The sequence below is a fragment of the Manacus vitellinus genome, unplaced genomic scaffold (genome assembly GCF_001715985.3).
Source record: "Manacus vitellinus isolate BGI_N305 unplaced genomic scaffold, ASM171598v3 scaffold_134_pilon, whole genome shotgun sequence".
In the NCBI taxonomy this organism is placed as follows: Eukaryota; Metazoa; Chordata; class Aves; order Passeriformes; family Pipridae; genus Manacus; species Manacus vitellinus.
The window spans coordinates 21623-41980 of record NW_021938973.1 but is presented as its reverse complement, the minus strand read 5'-3'; the positions used below and the strand labels follow the sequence as shown (position 1 = coordinate 41980).

Below are 20358 nucleotides of genomic sequence, written 5' to 3'. Positions count from 1 at the left end.
TTTCCATAGAGAAATTTGGAATAAAAAACCCCCGAAAAACAAAAAAAACCAAAAAAAATAAACCTAAAGCTTTCAAATCTTACTTTTCCAACAAAAGGAGAGGGGAAAAGCAAAGCTTCCTGCTCCACTCACAGGAGGAATCTCTGGGCTGGTGACACAAAAAGGTTTCACACTTCCCTACGTGGATGTTATCCAGGAATTACAGCTCTGGAATCAGCTCTTGTGGGGGTGGAATCTCCCCCTTCCCTGCCCCAAACCAGCAGAGAGGGGACACTCACAACCACCCTGGGGGTCCCCAGAGCCCCCCTCCCAACATGCAGGGAAAAGGGAGAGACACCCCCATTCCATTTAAAACAAAACCAGGCTTCCAGGAAAACTTGGGATTCTTCCCCTGCGCTGCTGTTTGTGCCAAGTTTCCTTCCAAGTCCAACTCAGCAATGAATTTTCCTGCTGGAATTGAAGCAAGAGGGAATCAAACTGTTCTTCCAGCCCCTGAGGAGAGCAGGATTGGTCACAAGTTGGTTTGTTGTTTGGTTGTTTTTTTTTTTTCCACAGAAAAAGCCAGAAGATTCCAAGTCAAGGTTTAAAAATTAAAAATTTTATATATATTTATATATATATATATAAAAAAAAAAAAAATCAACCTCTGTTCCCTACTTTTCCAGCTCTCCTCTTACAGTTTGTGGTTTGGCAACAGGATCATCCCATGGCAGGAATTCTTCCTTAAGGAGACGGTGAGTGAGCAAAGGTAGTGAGAATACACAGTTCCTCAGCAATTCCCTGATGAAATCCAGGGATTCTCCTACGTCCAGACGACAAGAGGGAACTCCTCTCCATGGGATAAAATTCCATGGACAGCGTGGGGCAGGTTTCTTCCCCCAAAAAACACCTGTTGAAACATCAATTTGTGGCAGCACAGAAACCCACCAGCTGGAAAAATTGATGCATCCAGAAGAAAGCTACATGGATAATATTTTTATGGCTCGTTAATTATCCCGGGATAACGGGGTGGGGAGGGGGGTTGTGGGTCACACTGACTTCATTGCACAGTTTCACAGGAGAGGGAAGATTCCAAACAAACGTGGGAATCTCCACGTGGAGCACCCTGGGCTGGAGACGTGGTAACAACCCTCCAAGACCAGCCAAAATCCCTCCAAAAAGGAGGAAAACACCGGCTCAGGACAGGGATTCTTACTCAAGCATCCTCCAGGATTGTATTGACAGGGAGAACGCTTGGAAGAGCTTCTCCCAAATACTTAAAAAAAATCTCAAGAGTTTTGTGTCTGATAGAAAAAAAAAAAGTCACGGTAGAGAATGAAATAAAAACCAGTCACAGCCACCTTAAAAAGCGTGGAAGGGCTGTCTGAGATCCAGCCAGGAATCCCTCCCACGGAAATCCACTTGGGAGCGGCTCCGGGAACACGGGGGCCTTCGGTCTCGTGGCACTCAGGTCCTGGAGCTTCCAGAACAATCCCACAGGGAGGAGGTGTCCAAACCACACCATCCTCCTCCTCCTCCTCCTCCACGGCCACCCATCCTCGGAGCTCCCCTTCCAGAGGGTGGGAAGAGTTTGGACAGTTCTTGGAGAGAAAGACTCGGCTGTTTTCCTTTACACGTGGGTATCGTAGAGCTTTATGGTGTCTCCCCTAAGGCTTGTTTTACTCGGAAAAAGAAGGGAATATGTTCAACTCTGGGAATTCTTCGTTGTTGTAGTTGGGCCCTTGGTCTCCCAGCATGGTCAGCATGTCCTGAGAGGAGGAGACAAGGACAGAGTCAGGATCTGCACGGGAATAACAGGGAATATCAGGCACCAAACCAAGCCTCAAGTGGTGCCCGGGAGGTTTGGATTGGAAATTCGGGACAATTTCTCCATGGAAAGCATGGCCAGGCATTGGAACAGGCTGCCCAGGGATGTGGGAGAGTTGCTGCCCCTGGGACTGTCCAAAAATATGTGGCTGTGGCACTTGGGGACACAGTTTAGTGGTGGCCTTGGCACTGCTGGGGGAACAGCTCGACTTGATCTCAGAGGCTTTTCCAACCTCAACAATTCCATGATTCCATGATCATGTTGGCAATTTACTTGTGGGTTTGCTGGAGCAGGTACTGAGGACCAAGATGGTCCTCTTCCCAAGGGAACACAGGGTCTGTGTCCAGGGCAAATTTAAGGAGCAGCAAATTTAAGGGATAATCGGTGACTCCTGGGAAAGGAATTCTCAGGAATTATCTTAATTTTATTGGATTGGGGCTTTTCTTTTGTTATTAATTAGAACCAGAAGGGTTAATCCAACTGGAATTTCACACTGATCCTGCAACAGACCAAGACACACAGCCAAGTCCTGCCCTCTCCACTTCCACCTCCATCAGGTTATCCCCAAGTTTGGGACCTCCCCAGTTCATCTGAACCAGAGGGACAACAAGCTCCAGGCGCCTCAGCCCCGTGGATCCCACCGGATTTGGGAGGTTAAAAAGCCCCATCTTACTGGGAAGACCTCGGGCTGGCTGGGCTGGGGCTGCTGCACGTGCTGCTCCCCGGATCCCGGGCCGTGGTGCTGCCCTTGCCACTGGGGCCACATTCCCACGGCGTCGGCGGCGCGGGGCTGGAACGGGGCCGGGGTCTGCGCTGCCTCCGTGCCTGCTGGACACACAACACGGTCAGGGCATCGCTCCCGGGCTTCTCCAGGAGCACCGTGTGGCACTGGGAAGGGCACAGCTCTGGGTGGTGCCCCGGGAGGGTCACCCCACAGGAATTCCTGTGGTGGGTTTGTTGCCACGGGGCAGAACAAAGGGACGCCCAGAGGGGGTTTTGTTTCCTCCCAGTCAGCCTTGACACGGTTCAAAATTCATCTGCTGGGACAAACCCAGATCCTCCTGAGCTGGAAGGGATCCACGAGGATCACTGAGCCCAGCTCTGTGGCTGGAGGGCGATTAAGGGTGACCAGTCAAAGGAGGGATCCAGCTCTGCTCTCCACATTTGGGAGCTCCCCCAAACCCCCCCCAAAACCCCCTGGAGAGCACGTCCCAGCCCAGCTGTACCCACGGGGTGCCCCCAGCTCCCTCAGCCACACTCACTGAAGCCGGAGCCACGGCCGGCCAGGGCCGGGTACGGCGCCGCGGTGGGAGAGGCCGTGGATCCCGGGGCCGTCATGGAGCCGAAGGAGGACGGGGTGCCCTGGAACGTCCCCATGCTGAAGGAGGGCGGCCGAGTCTTCACCGGCTGCGACGCCACTTGCTGTGAGGGAGGGAGAACACGGGAGAGGAGGAGGAGGAGGGATGGATCTCCCCCTGCCCCTCGGCTCGGCAGCGAGTCGCCGGAGTAGCCCCAGAGGAGGAGGAAGCCCACGGACACGCGGCGCCGGGAGCGGGAATGGGATGATCCCCCATGGAGAGCGGGGTCTGAAGGCAGCGGGGACCCTGCAGCTGAGGGTTCGGGCTGTGCTACCTGGGGTGTGAACACCGGGCGTGTCCCTGCAGCCCACGTGGTCCCGCTGACCTGAGCTGGGCTGGAGTGCCGGGAAATCTGGGATAAGATCCGGCCGGCGGGGGACGGCTGCTGCTGGATGATGTTCACGGGAGGCACCATGCTGCTGCTCCTGGGGGAGGAGAGGAGTCTGAGCCCGTGGAAGAGCATTGCAGGAGGGAGAGGCACCAAACCTGTCTGTCTGAGTTACTGGGGGAGGGAAATGAGCCCAACTGGGGGGGTAACTCTGCCCATCAGGCCCCCCTGGGAAGGGTGGAAGTGTTCCAAGAACACTTGTGGCACCTGGGACAGGGGTTAGTGCTGAACTGGGCAGTAACAGTTGGACTGGATGATCTCAGAGGGCTTTTCCACCCTAAATGATTCCATGATTCTATACTGGGACACTACTGGGAGGAGCTGCTGGGTGGAGCTGGGTGTCCTGGGCACGGCTGCCCTCACCCAGCCCAGGTCCTGGCACACCCAGGAGGCACAGGGATGCAACAGAGGGAATGGAGGTGGGAATTGGGAAGGTGAAGCCTCACCTGAAGTTCTCCTGGGGCCGTGCAGCAGTGAAGGTGTTTCCCTGGGAGAAGAGGGGCGGGTTGGCCGGCACGGTGCTGGCAGGGAGGGCCTTGCTCTGGTCTGCAGAGAGAGCACGAGACATTCTGGGGCTGGCAACAGGGAACCAGCTGGAAGAGATGTGTCCCTGGGAAGGAGGACTCCTTCGCTCCTTCTCCAGACACAACCCCAGATGATTTTGTTAACCCCTGTTTAATTTGACTTCCCCTCCACTTTCTAATAAACCTGCATGAAGGTTCCCTGGGGTTGGAGCATCCAGTACAGCCTGGGAAGGGGCAGGAAGGACGTGCCCAGGGCAGGCAGGAGGAGCAGCCCAGGAGAGCCCTGCTCACCCACCTGTGCTGATCCCGGTGAAGATCTCCCCGAAGCGTGGGTCCCGCTCCTGGCTGAACAGGCTCTCTGCCTTCTCCAGGGGCTTGCTGTGCTCTGGGCCTGCAGCACTCACGGGCTGCACAGGGACCTGGAGCAGGGACAGGGGCCTGTCACTCCTCAGCACAGCGGGAATCAGCACGGAGAAGGGCTGAGGGCCGGGCTGCGCTCGGCATTCCGGGGTTTTATTGGGATAACGTGGCCAGTCAGGGCTGGCACAGCAGGACAGGCTGCCCAGAGAAGCTGTGCATCCCTGGAAACGCTCAAGGCCAGGTTGGACAGGGCTTGGAACAACCAGGGAGGTGTCCCTGCCCATGGCAGGAGGTGGAACTGGATGATATTTAAGGTCCCTCCCAACCCAACCCACCCCATTCTATGACTCTACAACTCCACATGATAAATATTGGGATCAAGCAGCAGATCCAGCAACACCCAAGGGCAGAAACACCCTCCCCTCAGACCCACCTGAACCTCGTGCCAGCACCTTTAAACCCCCAAAGAACAGAACAGGACAGGAACAGAGCAGGACCACGAGCAGGACAACAAACCCCTCCTCTGGGGAGGACTCACCTGGGAGTGCTCATACCCAGCCAGGCTCTCCCTTCCTGGGCCCACTTCCAGCTCTGCCTGTGGGGGCTGCTGCTGCCTAAAATAGAAAAGAGTCTGTAACAGGAGAACACAGCCTGCCAGAGAGAATTCCCAAGGGATCAGCTCTGCCAGGGGTTCATCAGCCTGGAGTTCCCGGCTGCACAGAGGGGGATTTGGGGATGGAGGGGGGTGTGGCAGCAGGGCAGAAATGTGAAAAGGAGCTGAGCACCTCCTGACCTTGAGGGCAGTGGGGCTGTGCCCATGTCCAGGGGGAGGCTGACGCTCTGCCCCAGCTGGGGCCTCGGCAGAGAGTTTGCCAGGGCAGGCCGGGACTCCTGGCTCGAGTTCCTTCAAAGCAAACACAGGGAGGAAAAAAAAAGGTTCAAAAAAATCCCAGCTGGAAGCAAAGTTGGGTTCTGGGTGTGGCTGCCTGGGGCAAGATGTAAACCCCTGTCTGAGGGAAGGATCTTTCCACTTGGTGTCCCTGGAAGGAGGTGCCATGCAATGGGATGCTCCAGAGGTGGGGGCTGTGCCTCCCATGCTCAGTCCCTGAGCAATTAATAACCTGCACCAGGAGCGTGGTTGGATCTGCAGCATCCCTAAAGCACAAGCAAAGGCTGTGGGAACCTCCAAACCCTTGAAGTTTAGCTCTGTCAGACACTCAGAGACCACCAGTAGTTTCAGGTTTTAAGCCCAAAACGTGGTGCAAGTTCTTTATGCTCTTCTGTGAACTGTGAGAACCCAGTGAAATGCTTAAATCCCACCATAAATTAACAAAAATCCAGCGTTTTCTGGGTCTCTTTTGGAAGCTGCTGCTTCAGCAGCCCCTGACCTTGAAGATGAAGCAGCACATGCAACCTGGAGAGCTGCCCCTGAACAAAACACCCCTCAAACACAACCAGGCACAGACACTGCTGCTCCACAGGGACTTTGGGAGGTGCATTATGGATGTGGGAATGGCTGTGTGTGGAATGAAGGAGCTCAAAGGGGTAGCTCTGACATGGGGCAGGGACATGAGGCCTGCAGCAGATTCCTGGGTTTCCCTTTCCCAAGCAATCCAGCCTCCTGTTTGCCTGCTGGAGACTCCAGTGGCTGCCCCTGCCAAGGCTGCAGCTCCACATCAGGCACACACAGGCACGAATTCTGGGGCTCTGCTGCTCTTGTGTAAGAGGCCTGGAGCTCCCTCACGGGAAGAGAGAGCAGCTCCCACCATTCCCAAAGGATATGTAACCTCCTGGACTGTCACAGCAATCCAAGAGCCACATTCTGAGGCAGATCTCACTGGCTTCAGGCACTGCTGGAGCTGAATTTTGGCAGCTTGTTAAGCCACACAACGGGACAGCCAAAGACTGTCCTTCAATTCCTGCACTTTGTAAGTCCTCCAGTGCCTGGCACAGCCCAGGAAACGGGAGCTCGAGGGACTTGGGAACTTCTCCAGGGTTGTGCAAAGCGGTGGGAAGTTTGGAGAGGGGGAGAGGCCAAGGCTCCCACGGTTATCCTGGGACAGGAGCCCCCCCAGGCAGGTCATCTTTCCATGCACATACTTGACGTTGGTGTTGGTGCAGATGATGTACTCGATCTCGTCCGAGTAGGGGTTCTGGAAGGTGAAGGAGCTGGTTCTCATCCAGAGCCATTCCCGGTTTTTGGATCGGAAGCGGAACATGACTGACAGAACCTGGCCTTTTAACTTCACCACCTGAAAAAAAAAAAACCCCAGGAATTCCAGGAGTAGCACCTGACCAAGGGTGTCGAGGAGCAACCTGAGCAAGAGCCACCCCCCGAAACCCCTGCGATGGCCCTTTGCCTCAAACCTGGCACGTCTCAGCCTTCCCAAACTAAATGGCACCATTCCCTCGGGACACCTTGATTCCCAAAGGATACAGGAGGGGAATCTAAACATCCCCTTTTTGGCTTCACTCCTCTTATGCCTTTGCACTGGTGGGATGTATGGAAAAAGCCTCCAAGAAATGGAACACATGCTGTCGCCTCCGATTCCAACGGTTTGGAGCAATGGATATGAGCAGCTGGTTTTTGGAGTCATGAAAGCACAGGGGCAGCCTTACCTGCCCTGCCACCAGTCCAAGGCCCTCAGAAATAACAGGGCAAGAAAACCACCTCCATTTCGGGTTCTGCAGCACTGGGCTGGGCCCTAGAGATGAACCAGGGTTTCAGCCACAGGAGCACAGCAAGTCAAGCAGGCCCTTGGGAGCCACATCCCTGGCCCTAAAGGCAGCCTGGACCAGCAGCCAGAGCAGGGATTCAGGAGTTAAAACATCAGATGCTTCTGGTTTGTTCTGTATTTAACTACATGACTTGATCTGTTTGCAAAGGAGAATTACCCTAAGGTTTATTTTTCCTCTTGGTTTTCCAATTAATTTTTTGCCCTTTTGCAAGCACCGAGGCATTCCAGTCTGAATTCCAGCCTCAGTCCCAATCTGAATTCCAGCCTCAGTCCCAGTCTGAATTCCAGCCTCAGTCCCAGTCTGAATTCCAGCCTCAGTCCCAGTCTGAATTCCAGCCTCAGTCCCAGTCTGAATTCCAGCCTCAGTCCCAGTCTGAATTCCAGCCTCAGTCCCAACCTGAATTCCAGCCTCAGTCCCAGTCTGAATTCCAGCCTCAGTCCCAGTCTGAATTCCAGCCTCAGTCCCAGCCTGAATTCCAGCCTCAGTCCCAACCTGAGTCCCACCCTGCATGCAAAGGGTAGCTCCAGTGTTTTTTACCTGCTGAAAGCTGTCCCGTAAAAGCTGTTGGTCTTCTGGATGGCAGAAATCCACAATGTCTTTCCCCAAAAGCTCCTGATTTTCAAGGAATCGTGAGAGAGATCGAGTCAGTTCATCTGGCAGGCAGATTCCACAATTAATCCTGCTTTGGACAGGTAGTTCCTGCTCCTTCCCCCCCAGATCCCCATTACACAACCCAAGCACAGGGCCTGGCGTGCTGTTTCTTGAAGAGAAGCCCGACAGCTGTTGATTAATGTTTGATCTTTAACTCAATTTAAGGCAAAAAAGGCTTTAATTGACATTTGACATAATCCAGAGCCACCCAGCCTTCCCACGATCAAAGGGCTTGGAAAAACACATGGCAAAAGCAACTGGTGGAGAAGAAACACGTCTGGGTTAAGCCCTGGGTGTGGCTGAGCAGCTCTGTGTGAAAGCAGAGCTGAGATGTGGAAGGAGAAGAAAGCCTGAGGAGCAGTTTTGGGCCACAGAGCCCCTCGGGGCGCTCACCTGGGGCTGGTAGCCAACGGTGGCCACGCACCGGTGGTCGATGAAGGTGAAGATGCCCTCGGTGTTGTGCCTGGAGATGAACTCTGTGGGCTGGCACACGTTGTTCATGTCTGTGCAGTTGGGAGAGCTGGTCACCTGGCAGGGGACACGGGGCAGCGTTGGCAATGCCAGCCCCGCGCCGGGGCTCTGTGGCCACCAGGGAAATGTTTTCACACGGAACAGTCCCAATCTGGGGGCTTCCAGGCCAAGGAGATGCTGGAGGAGGTGAAGGGGACACTCACCTGGAGCCTGCCAATGGCCACCAGGCAAAACTTGCTGCCCTGGCCGGCGTCGGGGTCGTCGTCAGGCAGGGAAACACCTGGGAAGGGGGGGTCAAAAATTCCAGCAGGGTTAATGCAGGAAGAACTGCTCATTTCACAGGAAACAGACCTCAGAACACCTCTCCACCCCTCCTTGTAACTCAATATCCTTCCCCACCAAGGGATTTGGAACATTAAGGTGCCTCCCCCTCCCTCTTATCACCAGAAGGGTTCAAAATCTCCAACTTTCAGACAGTTTAATATTATTTCCACCCTCTACAGACAAGAGATCTCTGATGCTGCGCTCGCAAAAATCAGTTCAACCTTCAAACAAAAGTGACAGATAAAGTTTGCAAAACGTCTCCTGGCACGTTCAGCTCCTGGAATTGGCAACTTTGGGCCACTTCAGTGCTTTTAAAAACAGAAAACAGCCCCCTCTGAACACCTGAGGTGAGTCCTCACCTGCTGGGGGCCAGGCTTTGATGTAGCCAGTGCAGTGCACCACGACGTAGTGAGGTTCTCCATCCTTTGCTGCACCTAAGCCATTCCTTGGGAGAGAGAAACAGGCTGTGCTGCAGGTTCAAGTGGGGGAAGGTGAAGCAAAAGCAGGGGTTTTTGCATTACTTATGTATGTGTTATTTATATCAATCTATTGTTTGTGCTCCAGGTATTATTTACCTGCAGCGATTCCTCATGAAGCTGAGACGATTCACAGCCACTGGATCCACGGAGCTGTTGCCACACCTGGGGTAGAAAAAGGAGGGCAAAGGGTTTATCTTTCATGGGCAACACGAAAATAATCTTGGGTATCTTGAAGAAGAGGAAGGTTCATCCCCTACAAAGGGAATTTCCATCACACAAAGCCCTCACGCTGAAGAATTCAAGGGAGGTGACACGTGGGGCCAAAACTAATTATTAATTTAAACTGGATCTCGCACAACAGGGCAAAGAAACATCTCAGGAACTTGGCTGTATGGGAAGCCCAGCCACGTTCTATCATTTTACATCAAAACCAGCCAAAAAAAAGCTGAAATGAAAGCGTGGAGGGGCCAGGGAGCAAGTTCAGCTGGAGGCTCAGAGACTCCCCCAGGGAATTGCTTCCCACCTCATGCGGCAGATGAAGGATCTCCGCGAGCCCATGCACATCCTCATGGACTGCTGGCCCTCCTTCTTCACAGTGCCCGTCTTCAGGTCCAGGATCCGACCTAGGAAAAGGAGGAACAAGGGGATGCTGCTGCACTGGGAGTCCTTCCCCCAGCACAGGTGTGGCTCCAGGAATCGAACTGGGAGACTGGCAGGGCACGAGTGTGTCACCGTGTGGTACCTTTAGACGCATTCTCGGGGGGGGCTGCGGCATCCTTGGTAGAAAGGCACCAGGGTTTGGTTCCCTCTACAAAGGGAAGGGTTTAATCCGAGCCCTCCCGGGCTCTGCCCGCCCCCAGCCCTGCGCTGCCCCCGGGGGGGGGCTGTACCTGTGAGGGCGTTCTCGGAGGTGGAGAGCTGCTCCCTCAGCTTGCCCACGTCGTCGGGGTGCACCTGGTCGTACAAGGTGCTGCCGAACCACTCGGACTGGGGCTGGTTCAGGACGGGGGTCACGGAGTCGGACACGTAGACCACCCGCCCCGTCTCGCAGGACACGATGAACAGGAAGCCGTCGGCCGCCTCCAGGATCAGGTGTTTGAGCTCCTGTGGACACACGGACACCCCTCAGCTCCACGGCCAGACCCCCTGCCCCGGGTTTCGCCTGTTCCCGCCCCGCTGTAGTTTCACTTTCCCCTCTGACTGCTGTATTTCCCAGCATCGAGCCAAGAAGGCTTCAGGGAGGGCTCACTGTGGCCTTCCAGGACCTTCAGGGGGTGATGGTTTGTACACTGCCATTGGGCAGGGTTAGGTGGGATTTCGGGAAGGAATTCTTCCCTGTGAGGGTGGCGAGGCCCTGGCACAGGTCACCCAGAGAAGCTCCCTGCCCCTGGAAGTGTTCAGGGCCAGCTCGAAGCAACCTGGTGCAGTGGGAGGTGTCCCCGTGGCACCGGACGGGCTCTGAGGTCCCTCCCAGCCCTCCCTCTTTCCACGGCTCCGTGCCCAGCCCTGACCTGGTCGGTGAGGAAGGAGGGTTTGTAGGTGCCGTCCGTGGAGGTGTTGCCGGTGCCGCGCAGGGACTTCATGTGGGACACGGCCATGCGCAGGATGGTCAGCTTGTCCGGCTTGCGGGCCAGGGCGCTGCACGTGGGCACCATGTCCGACAGCTCCGTGATGTAGGCGGTCATCTTGTTCCTCCTCCTGCGCTCGATCTCGCTGTGGTTCTCCCTGCAGGAGCCCCGGGGGGGGACACAAGAGGAGGAGGAGGAGGATGAAGTCACCGTGGGAAGGCTGGCACGGGTGCCACGCACGGAGATGCACCGCCGGGTTAGCAGGAAGGAAGGCTCACATGCTGGGCGTGCACAGGGAGCGGGGACGAGGGCGAGGGGAGAGGCTACACCTGGACCTTCTGGGCTGAGGACCTGGCTCGGAGTCACAGCGGCTCCCCAGGACCAGCAGGAGCTGGTTTGGCTTCCCCCTCCACTCCACGGCGTGCAGGAAGCCAAAGGGATTCCTCCTCTGCTCTCAGCAGTGCAGGTGAGGGGGACTGAGCCCCACTGTCCATCCCAGGATGGAGGAGATCCCTGAGATCCCCTCCACCATCACCCCTCGCACACCCAGAGCTCGGCTGCAGCTAAAACTGGGGCAACTGCTCTTCTGGGCAACCTGGGCTAGCGGGAGGTGTCCCAGATCATGGCAGGGGGTGGGACTGGAGGAGCTTTAAGGCCCCTTCCAACCCAAACCATTCCAGGATTCTGAGGAACCTCAATCAGCTGAGTCTCATCTCGTGGTGCTTTGGGGAAGACACTTCTCTGTCACACTGAGAGCCTTTCACAGAATCCCAGGAGGGAAATCTGAGAGCAGGTCACACCTGATTTCTGCCCAGATCAACCTGGGCAGCCCATGGGCCAGGCAACACCAACCTCTAAAGAGACACCACGGCGATTCCTGCCCCCTCAAAGAGGTTCTTGGCACCCCTTTGGCTCACAGGGCACAGCCCCCATCAACCCCACAGGCCAGAACCTGCTTCTTTTTATCCAGAACACGTCAATTAACTGGGTTCCTAAGGTGGGTTTTCCAAAACAGAGCTCAAGAGCCAGGTTTCCTGTAGAGGAGGATGGATGGGGTGCAAGGTGGGAAGTGAAATGAGATGGAGGTGTTGGAAGGAACAAGGACAGGCAGGTGAATAAAGAGGATAAATACAAAAATGGAGCGTTTCTCACTACCAGGTGTGTGCAAACACTCAGTGACCTCCCCTCTCATTCCTTCATTCAGTGACCTCACCTTTGAGGTGTCCCTGCCAGGAGCAAGATGAGCTTTAAGGTCCCTTCCAACCCAAACCATTCCATGGCTCTGTGAGAGATTCTTCAGTAGAGGCTCCAGGGAACAATCCCTTGGCAAGCTTTGCTGCTTCCCTGTATTCCCAGGCCTCACCTCCATGGCTTCCTGATCTCCCAAGGCACACTGCAGCCACCAGAGGCTGCCTGGGGGGGCAGGTTTGGGTTCAAACACAGCCAGAGGGCAACAAACTGCCCAAAACTGGGGCATTCTCAGCACCCAGGATGGACTCTTTAGTCCTGGGCTTTGCTTCAGAACAAGTCTGGGGTGGAACAGCCTTAAAGAGCAACAGGTCCCTGAAGTAACACCCCTTTTTGTGCCTGTTCCCTGAGTCCAACAGCATTCCTGGGACACCAAACCTTTCCCAGGTGAGCCCTCGATGCAGGACAAGGGAAGCTGGGTTTAGCACAGGTGGGAAAGCAAGAGCCCAACCCTGGGGCCTTTGGCAAATAGATCCTTCTGTGCATTCCCTAAAAACACTCTCCCAAGGATGAGATGTGCCTTTCCTAAATGCCTTTCCCCTCCTAATTTCAATTCCACAGCAGTTTCCAGGAGTCTGTTAAGTCCTCTGCAGCAGATGAGGGAAGAAGGGGGGAGGGAAAAAAAAAGAGAAGGGATGCCTAGAGAGACATTAAGGAAAGGAAAACTCTGCTTGTCCATGCTGGAAATCTCCATTCTCCTACCTGGCAAGTCTCTCCTTATCCGCTGAACTCTGCTCATCATCAGACCTAAAAATAAAATCAGCCAGCTAAGCTAAAAATGGAAAAAAAGCTGAAAGAAATGGAAAAATAAAAATGGAAAGATGGACTAGGAAACCCAGCCTAGGGACAGGTCTGTTTTGCAGAGGAGCAGTTCCACAAAATAAAACAGTCATTAGTTTGCAATACTCCACATTCAGTTGGTGCCTGATGTGTGTTGGAGTTTTAAGACATTTACTGAGTTCTAATTTGCTCACCAGTTTCTAATGTTAGAAATATTCTACTCTCTCTAACATATTTCTAACTTGCTTGACTTCAGAATGACTCAAACCACTTTAAAAAGCTGGAGAATCCCAGCTTGGAGTTCCCTGTAGCCCTTTGCAGGGAACAGCAGGGCAGAGACCCCCAATTTAGGCACTGCTGGGGGCAGCTCAGGGCAAGACAGACACTGAGGGGCTGGAGCGTGTCCAGAGAAGGGAACAGAGCTGGGGAAGGGGCTGGAGCACCAGGAGAAGGGGCTGGAGAACTCCTGAGGGAGCTCAGCCTGGAGAAAAGGAGGCTCAGGAGGGACCTTCTCACTCTGCAACTCCCTGGGAGCAGGTTGGAGCCGGAGGTGGTTTGGGATCTTCTCCCAGATAACAACAGGACGAGAGGAAACGGCCTCAAGTTGTGCCAGGGGAGGTTTAGGTTGGATGTCAGAGCTACTGTCAGACACCAAAAAGGCATCAAGAGCCAAAACATTCCCCACAATCTCCGGGGAAACTCCCAATTTGTAAAGCTTCTGCCCAATTCCCCACAAAACACACAACCCCAGGAAACCCTGTTCGAGGACAACTTGTAACCAAGCAGGAAACTTGTATCTCTGCAAGTTCCTGGAGCAGGAGAAAAGAGGGAGAGGCCGAGGCCAGAGCTGAAAGGAAGGGTGCAAAAGAGCAACGTCACTTCATCACACTCCATGAACTGTCCAAAACCATCAAGGAAAACGTGTGGATCCTCTGGAGCACCCTCAGGGGGAGATGATCCAACGGCCAGTGAGAAAGGTGCTGCAGGATCTCTCCTGAGTCAAGGGGTTTTGGCACAAAAAGCTTCCAAACCAGCAAGTCCTTACCTGGCAAATCTCTCTTTATCGTTTGGCATCGGGTCATCGTCACATCTAGGAGAAGGGGAGAGGGTAAAGGGTTTACAATCCCTTCTTTCTCAAAAAAAACCCATGAAGAAATCAAGGTTTAATAAATCAAACAAAGAGGGCCTGGTGTTAAAAACTTGGCTGTGAGTGGGCAGTGTTCAGTTGTCTCCTCCAAACCCCGTGGCTGAGCTCTGGGCATCCCCTCCATGGGGTTTTCCACCCCACATTCCTATCAGGGATGGGAGGGATCACACTCAGCTCAATCCCATAAAAAGGAATATATTAAACTGCACTTGCAGGATAAAGGCCACCCAGATCAAGACCTTCATCCCAGGGGTTTCCATAGGTAAATCCTACATTCATCCTGGTGCCATCCCACAGCCCTCCTTAAAGCACTGGAACCCGTGGAGTTCCAGTCTCATCATTCAATCCTAAACCACTTAATGAGGCTGCAAATAAACGACCCAAGACATTCCAGCTCTTCTGTGTTCCATATGGAGCACGAGGAGACCCTTGCAGCCCTGCCAGCTCCCTGGGAATAAGGATGCCTCTGGAACTGAAGCATCCTTACAACAGATGAGGGTGAATTAACACGTGTCTGAGGCAGCAGCAAAAGCTGCAGAGATGGGAGATTTCTGCTGACTGGGAGAAAGGGAAGAGCTGAAGGAAGTGAAGCCACTTCCCGCTGCTTCCAGAGAGGAAAAGCCACGGGAGCAGCAAGATCCTGCTCCAGGGAAAACACACAGACAGCCCCAAGACCATAGGACAGAAACTTGTGGATGCCATGTTCTCCCTCACCTGAGGAATTTACTGTTCCCTTCTCCATCATCATCAAAGTCCAGCCTGAAAAACAAAAGGAAGAAGAACATTACTAACCCAGTGGTGTCTCCTTTAAGTTGCTTCTCTGTCTGTCCTTATGGATGCAGATGATTCCTGAAAGGAAGAATTAAGTACTCCCAAAATAATTAAGTGATCCTAATGTGAAACAACCCACCAAGTCTGGAAAGGGGTTTCCTTCAGGTGTCTATCAGAAACAGAGCAAGGAAAAAAAACAGTTCCAAAGGAAGAAAAGTCGCTTGGAGCACCCACTGCATCCCAGCCTCCTGTTCCAAAAGCTCTGGATCTCCTGGGAGCCAGCCAGGCTGCTCAAGAGACCATCAAACAGAGCATTCCCAGCTCAAAAGCCTGCACTGGGTGCATTTAAAATAAAAAAAAAAAAAAAAGAGAAGAGGGTAAAACTGTCCCGGAGTTAAAGTTCAGTTGGTGCCTGTTTGCTCACACAGGGCCAAACCCCCAGTTCTGACAAGCAGGAAGGATTTCCCACCTTTCCTTCTGGGATGGAAAACCAGGAATGCAGGGGAGCAGGGAGGGTGGGAGGAGCTGCAGGGGACTGGGAGCACCAGCAAATGGGGCTGAAGGAAAGAGTTTGAGTGACTGGGAAGGGCCAGGAACAGATTTTAGTTTGCTTAAAAATTACGAGGCCATTTCTCGTGCCAGGAATCTGGGAACAGCCACTCCAGCCCCTTTGAATCTGCAAAGGCATTTTCAGCAAACAAAAAGCCTCCCACAAGCACATTGTGGCTTCCCCACACCCCTCCCAGGGACGGCACAGCTGCAAAGGTTGGAGTAAGGCCCCAAAATCCAGATTCCCTGTTCCTCCACATCCTGCAGCAGCTGCTGTTGCTGCTTCAGCGACTCCTGTTTCGCTCTCAGTCCCTGGTGTGTGTTTGCTCCTCCTCCAAGGTGCAACTCAGCTTTCAATGCCTGTTTGAGATGGAATTTAACCTCCTCTTTAAGGGGTGTATCTGGCCCAAAGATATCACCACGAAGGAAAGGGCTGGATAAATCCCACCCTTGGAGGAGACTTCTCAGGACCAGCCACATTTCCCCCTCCCAGGGCTGACGGCTCTTCCCAGCCAAAAGTTTCTCCAAAAAGCCCCTTTTCCCCCAAAAAGCACCTCCCTGAGCACACACTCACCCAGGTCTCCTCTTGCTGCCCCTCTGAGCCACGGCCCCTCCAGGCTGGGCTCCTGATCCGGGGGTCCCGGAGCCGACGGCTGCGCCCAGCGAGGAAACGTCCGATGCCATTTCTGAACAGGAGAGGGAAAAAAACCCAAACAAACAGGAAAATCAACCAGGATTTTATCCAAGCCCCTCTCTCTGGCTCAGGGGAACACCCTCCCCACTAGAAGCAGTGGTGTGTCAGCATCTGCAGGGGCTGATCTGGGGCGAGGTGTGCCCGTGTCCTGTCGTGTGCACGCTGCTGCTTCCCCGGGCTGGAACGCCGAGGCTGCCAAGCTAAAAGATGTGGAATCTCTTTTGGAGAGAGGAGGAGCCTGCTGGGAGCCCGTTCTCAGCCCTGGCTGCACGAGCACGAAGCAGGGGAGGAGCTGAGCCGCGAGTTTCCCTCACGACACCAACCTACAGAGGGTTTATTTTCCAATCCCAGACAAAGAATCACCCAAAACGCTCCAAAAGTGCCTCAAAACCCGCCCTGGTTCAGCTGATCCCTTCTGGTCTGCACCAGTACAGACCAGTGGGCACCAGTGGCACCATCACCCGCCTGCCTCTGCTCTTCCACAGCTGCTGGGAGCACCCTGGATTGGTGGGAGGTGTCCCAGCCGTGGTCCAGGGGATCTCTCTAAGGTCCCTTCCACCCCAAACCAGTCTGAGGTTCCATGATTTCGTTTTCCTCTTTTTCCCTAACCCTGATTGTTCAGGATCACAGATCCTGAATGGATCACGGGCTCTGGAGCCATTTCTCAGCCTGGCTTATGCTGAAACCACATCACAAGAGCTGCAACTCACGTCCCCCTGCACTAAATCAGATTGTTCTGCACCACAGAAGGAGTTTTTAAATCCACTATAAACCACTTTCCCCCGTTTCTGAAATAAGTCAGCCCTGTGTTCGTTTTAATGGTCATGAATCTGCTGCTGAACTGCCCCAAAACGGTCACTCCAGCCCGAAAATCTCCACCACAGCCTTTCAAGCGGAGCCTGAAGCAAAACCACTTGTGCTTTACCAAAGCAGAGAGGCCCCAAACCCACCCCAACGCCCCCCAAAACCCAGAGTTGGGCTCCCAACCCAGAGCTGGGCTCCCAAACCAGGGGCTGGGCTCCCAACCGCCAGAGTGGAGCTCCAACCCCAGGCCTGGGCTCCCAAAACCAGGGCTGGGCTCTCAAACCCCAGGGATGGGCTCCCATAACCCCAGGGCTGGGCTCCCAAACCCCAGGGCTGGGCTCCCAAACCCCAGGGCTGGGCTCCCAAACCCCAGCGAGCGGCACCGGGGGCAGCTCGGGCAGGGACCGGCCACAGCTGGGGGGACAAACTGAACACCTGAGGTCGGGTTTAAAGAACTCAGGAAAACACTGGGGGTTAAGCTGAGCTTCCCAAGTTTTCCCTCCAGCTCCCAGAGCCAGATTTGAGCCCAGCACGGGTTTAATTTCGCTTCCAGAGCGGGATGATTTGCAGCTGGAAGTGGAGCGGCACAAGTGTGGCTGGGCCTCGCAGCAAACACGCTCCCAAATCCCTGCTGTTTCTTCCCAAATCAGCTGGGTTTTACCCCATTCCCATTCCCAGCCCCTCTGCCTGCCCCGTTTGCTTCCCTCCAAGCAGCTGGTTTGATGAGGGAGTTTTTTTCCTTGCCAATCCATAGGATTTCCCAGGGGTGGCTACGGTATGGGATAAGCATCCAGCTCAACACTTGGCAGCTGGAGGAGCCAACAACAACAATCCCAAGGAACAGCAGGAGCCAGCACACCCCATCCAACACCAGCTCCAGCAGTGGAACACCAGGATCCGCTGGAATTCCTAAATACAACTGGAGAACAAAGAACCAGGGGGGAAAACCCTTCCCTGTCTCCTCTGCGCTCGATTTTGGGTCGCTTGGACACCCCTGTGCCCCAGCCCGGATTCCCAAGTGAGGTGCCAAGGTGATATCCCAGGATTTTGTTCAACCAAACAGAGTTTCAAGTGGGAATAAAGCAGATCAGGAGGGTTCCTCTCCTCAGCCCTGTTCAGCAGCACGGTGGGAACACAAATGGAGCTCCTGGAGCCGGAAAATCCCTTTATGGAGGGGAAGGAATTTCCGCCCTGGGCAGGGGAAGGAAGTGACACCGGGTTGTTCCTCTGATCCCAGCTCCCAAGGAATTGCTGTTTGCTTTTAGAGCCTTTGGCAACTTCCAAGGAGCCCAGTGCCTGGATCAGCACCCCAGAGGAACCCCCTTCACCTCGGGCTTCAGCTTCCCACTGGGAGACATTCCCCTCTCTGGCACAAGGGGAAAACTGGGAAAGACCCTGAGATTTGGCAGCAGGAGCTGCCCCTGTTTTGCCATCAGTGTGGCTCCATCCCCCCCAAACCAGGGAGAACACGGGCAGGGAGATGGCATGGCAAGAGCTCTGGCTTTTTCACCCTTTGGAATCCCCGGGATGTGCACAGAAACACCGGGATTCCTCCCAAAGCCTTGTTTTCTCCCCGATCCCAACACCAGCTCTGTCCCAGTGAGCTCAGTGGGAATTCCTGGAGCAGCTGGTGGAGCTTCTCACTCCTCACAACTCCCTGGAAGAGGGGGGAGACAGGTGGGGGTCGGGATCTTCTCCCAGGGGAACAACGGGGTGAGAGGAAACGGGGCCTCGAGCTGTACCTGGGGAGGGTCAGGTTGGAAATCAGGGAAAATTCCTTCCTGGAAAGGGTGGTCAGGCACTGGAATGGAAAAGGTGGAGCCACCATTCCTGGAGGTGTCCAAAAGGACACAATCCTTGGGAACAGGCAGTGCTGAGAGTCCCAGGAAGCCCCAGGTGGGTTTTTACCAACGTCCTCGTGGGGTGTCTGTCCCAGCCCTTCCCAGAACCAATCCCTGCTTCCCTTCCCCACGTTTTAAATCCAATTAAGGCCAGAAGGGAAAGGTTTGTAAATCCCAAAGCCCTCCAGGCTCCTGGCCCAGCTCCCCTGGGAAAGGCTCTGCTGCAACCACTGGAATCTCCACAGGGGAAAAAAAAAAAAACCCTCCAAAATGAATTTACAGCAAATCCTCCCAGCTGGGATTTACCAGAGGGGCTGCAGCAGCTTGGAAATGCATTTTTATTGTACAAAACACACCAAAACTGGGGCCTTTTGCTGCAGAAGCCTGGGGGGGGGGAACACACACAACAAGATTTGCTTTAAATTCAACCATTTGTGAAGTCCCCAAAGAGTCAGGAGCAGGTCTGGGAGCAGATAAAGCACATTAAAACTACTCTGCATTTCACTCACAACTACAGGGCTCTGATATTTCTGCTTTTATGGCTTTTTGCTTACAAAACATCTCAATTTCTGTGCCTCGGGTACATTAAATGGGTTTTTTTTAAGGAAGTAGGAGGTTTTTTGGGTTGTTTGAGCTTCCCAGGCGAGGCCAGCTCAGCACTTTCATCCCCAGGGGAACCTCCTCCGAGAAGAAACACAGAAATTAGGTAAAAAACCTGGAAAAGAACGTTTCTTCCATTGCTGAGTGGCTGAAATCGAGCTTTTGTGAAACCAAATGTTCCTGTGTTCACCCAGCCAGCACTAAACACCTCCCAATAATGCAAATTAATATTAAAACCTGTCAAATAAAGCAACTAAGGCAAGTAGTTGTATTTTTCATGCCTCCCCCTGTCAGTGGAGGCTCTTTGCTTTTCACTCCCAACCAGGAGATTTAAACACCAACAAACTTGATCAAATTGACAAAACCAAAAGCTTTCAAACCCCCCACTCTTTACGACTCAAGTGTCCTTTAGCTCAAAACCACAGTTAAACTGCCTTTTCCGACAACTCTGAGCACATAAATAAGTCCCAAGTTATTCTTCCAGTAACTTTCTGAGCACCCAAATAACTTCCAACTTCTTTCTGTGGTTCCTTTTCCTCATCTTTCCCCACAGCCCAGCTGGGCTGGGAAGACATTCCGGGCATTTTGGGGCATTATCCAGCATTCACTGGAGCCCTGAAGTCTGGTTTTTAACATCATGGGAAAGAAGACCCAGATTATTTGTGAGAATCCTCCTTCAGAGTTTATTTTCCTAACAATCCCCATGTTTAGTGTGCAAAAGGGTTGAGCAAACTCTGGTCGCTCTGCCCAGGGTTATAAATATTAAACGCAGATGTTGAAAGTTCTTTCTGTTTTCCTTGAGAATTTGTTTAAAACTTTTTTATTACGCAACAAATCACGAAACCCTGAGAGCACCACTTCCACAAATGCCTGGAAACACAGTTTAAAGCCACAGGTCTCTTCCTCCCTCCCTGGATCCTCAGAATCCTCACACACGAGCGACCCGACGTGTTTTCTCCACGTTTAAAGCCACAAAAACTCCTCATAATGTTAAAATAAAACCCCATAATCGTTCAGCAGGGTCATGGAACGCTCCTGGACAAACCTGAGCGTGTCCCATGAGCCACAAAGCACTAAGACAGAAGATCAAAAACCCCAGAAAACACAAATGAACTCGAATTTTGATCTTGGCCACCGCGTTGTAAATCCAGTACAACTTCACAGATGCTGTACCATCCCGGATGCAAACTCATTTCAGAACGATTTAGCCCAAAAGGTGATAAAATTACATACTCTGGGCTTTATTTGGCAAAAA

General features: G+C 53.5%; 1 protein-coding gene across 3 annotated transcripts; it reads right to left on the bottom strand.

The window, feature by feature from the left end:
- Positions 1 to 124: 124 nt before the first annotated feature.
- On the bottom strand, positions 125 to 15867 carry ARNT (aryl hydrocarbon receptor nuclear translocator). 3 transcript variants are annotated; one of them, XM_018068257.3, is made up of 22 exons: positions 15739 to 15867; positions 14559 to 14603; positions 13743 to 13787; positions 12620 to 12664; positions 10613 to 10826; positions 9992 to 10205; positions 9844 to 9909; positions 9625 to 9724; positions 9198 to 9263; positions 8982 to 9067; positions 8502 to 8578; positions 8221 to 8355; positions 7714 to 7788; positions 6538 to 6689; positions 5231 to 5341; positions 4976 to 5051; positions 4373 to 4496; positions 4000 to 4099; positions 3440 to 3590; positions 3070 to 3229; positions 2481 to 2632; positions 125 to 1748 (listed from the first exon to the last, which is right to left on the bottom strand). In XM_018068257.3, exons 1-22 carry the CDS (start codon positions 15846 to 15848, stop codon positions 1659 to 1661), a joined length of 2394 nt encoding a protein of 797 aa, XP_017923746.1. In that variant the 5' UTR covers positions 15849 to 15867; the 3' UTR covers positions 125 to 1658. The 3 variants fall into 3 exon arrangements, with proteins under 3 accessions (XP_017923746.1, XP_017923747.1, XP_017923749.1); XM_018068258.3 differs by lacking the exon at positions 9844 to 9909; XM_018068260.3 differs by lacking the exons at positions 9844 to 9909; positions 12620 to 12664.
- Positions 15868 to 20358: the final 4491 nt, after the last annotated feature.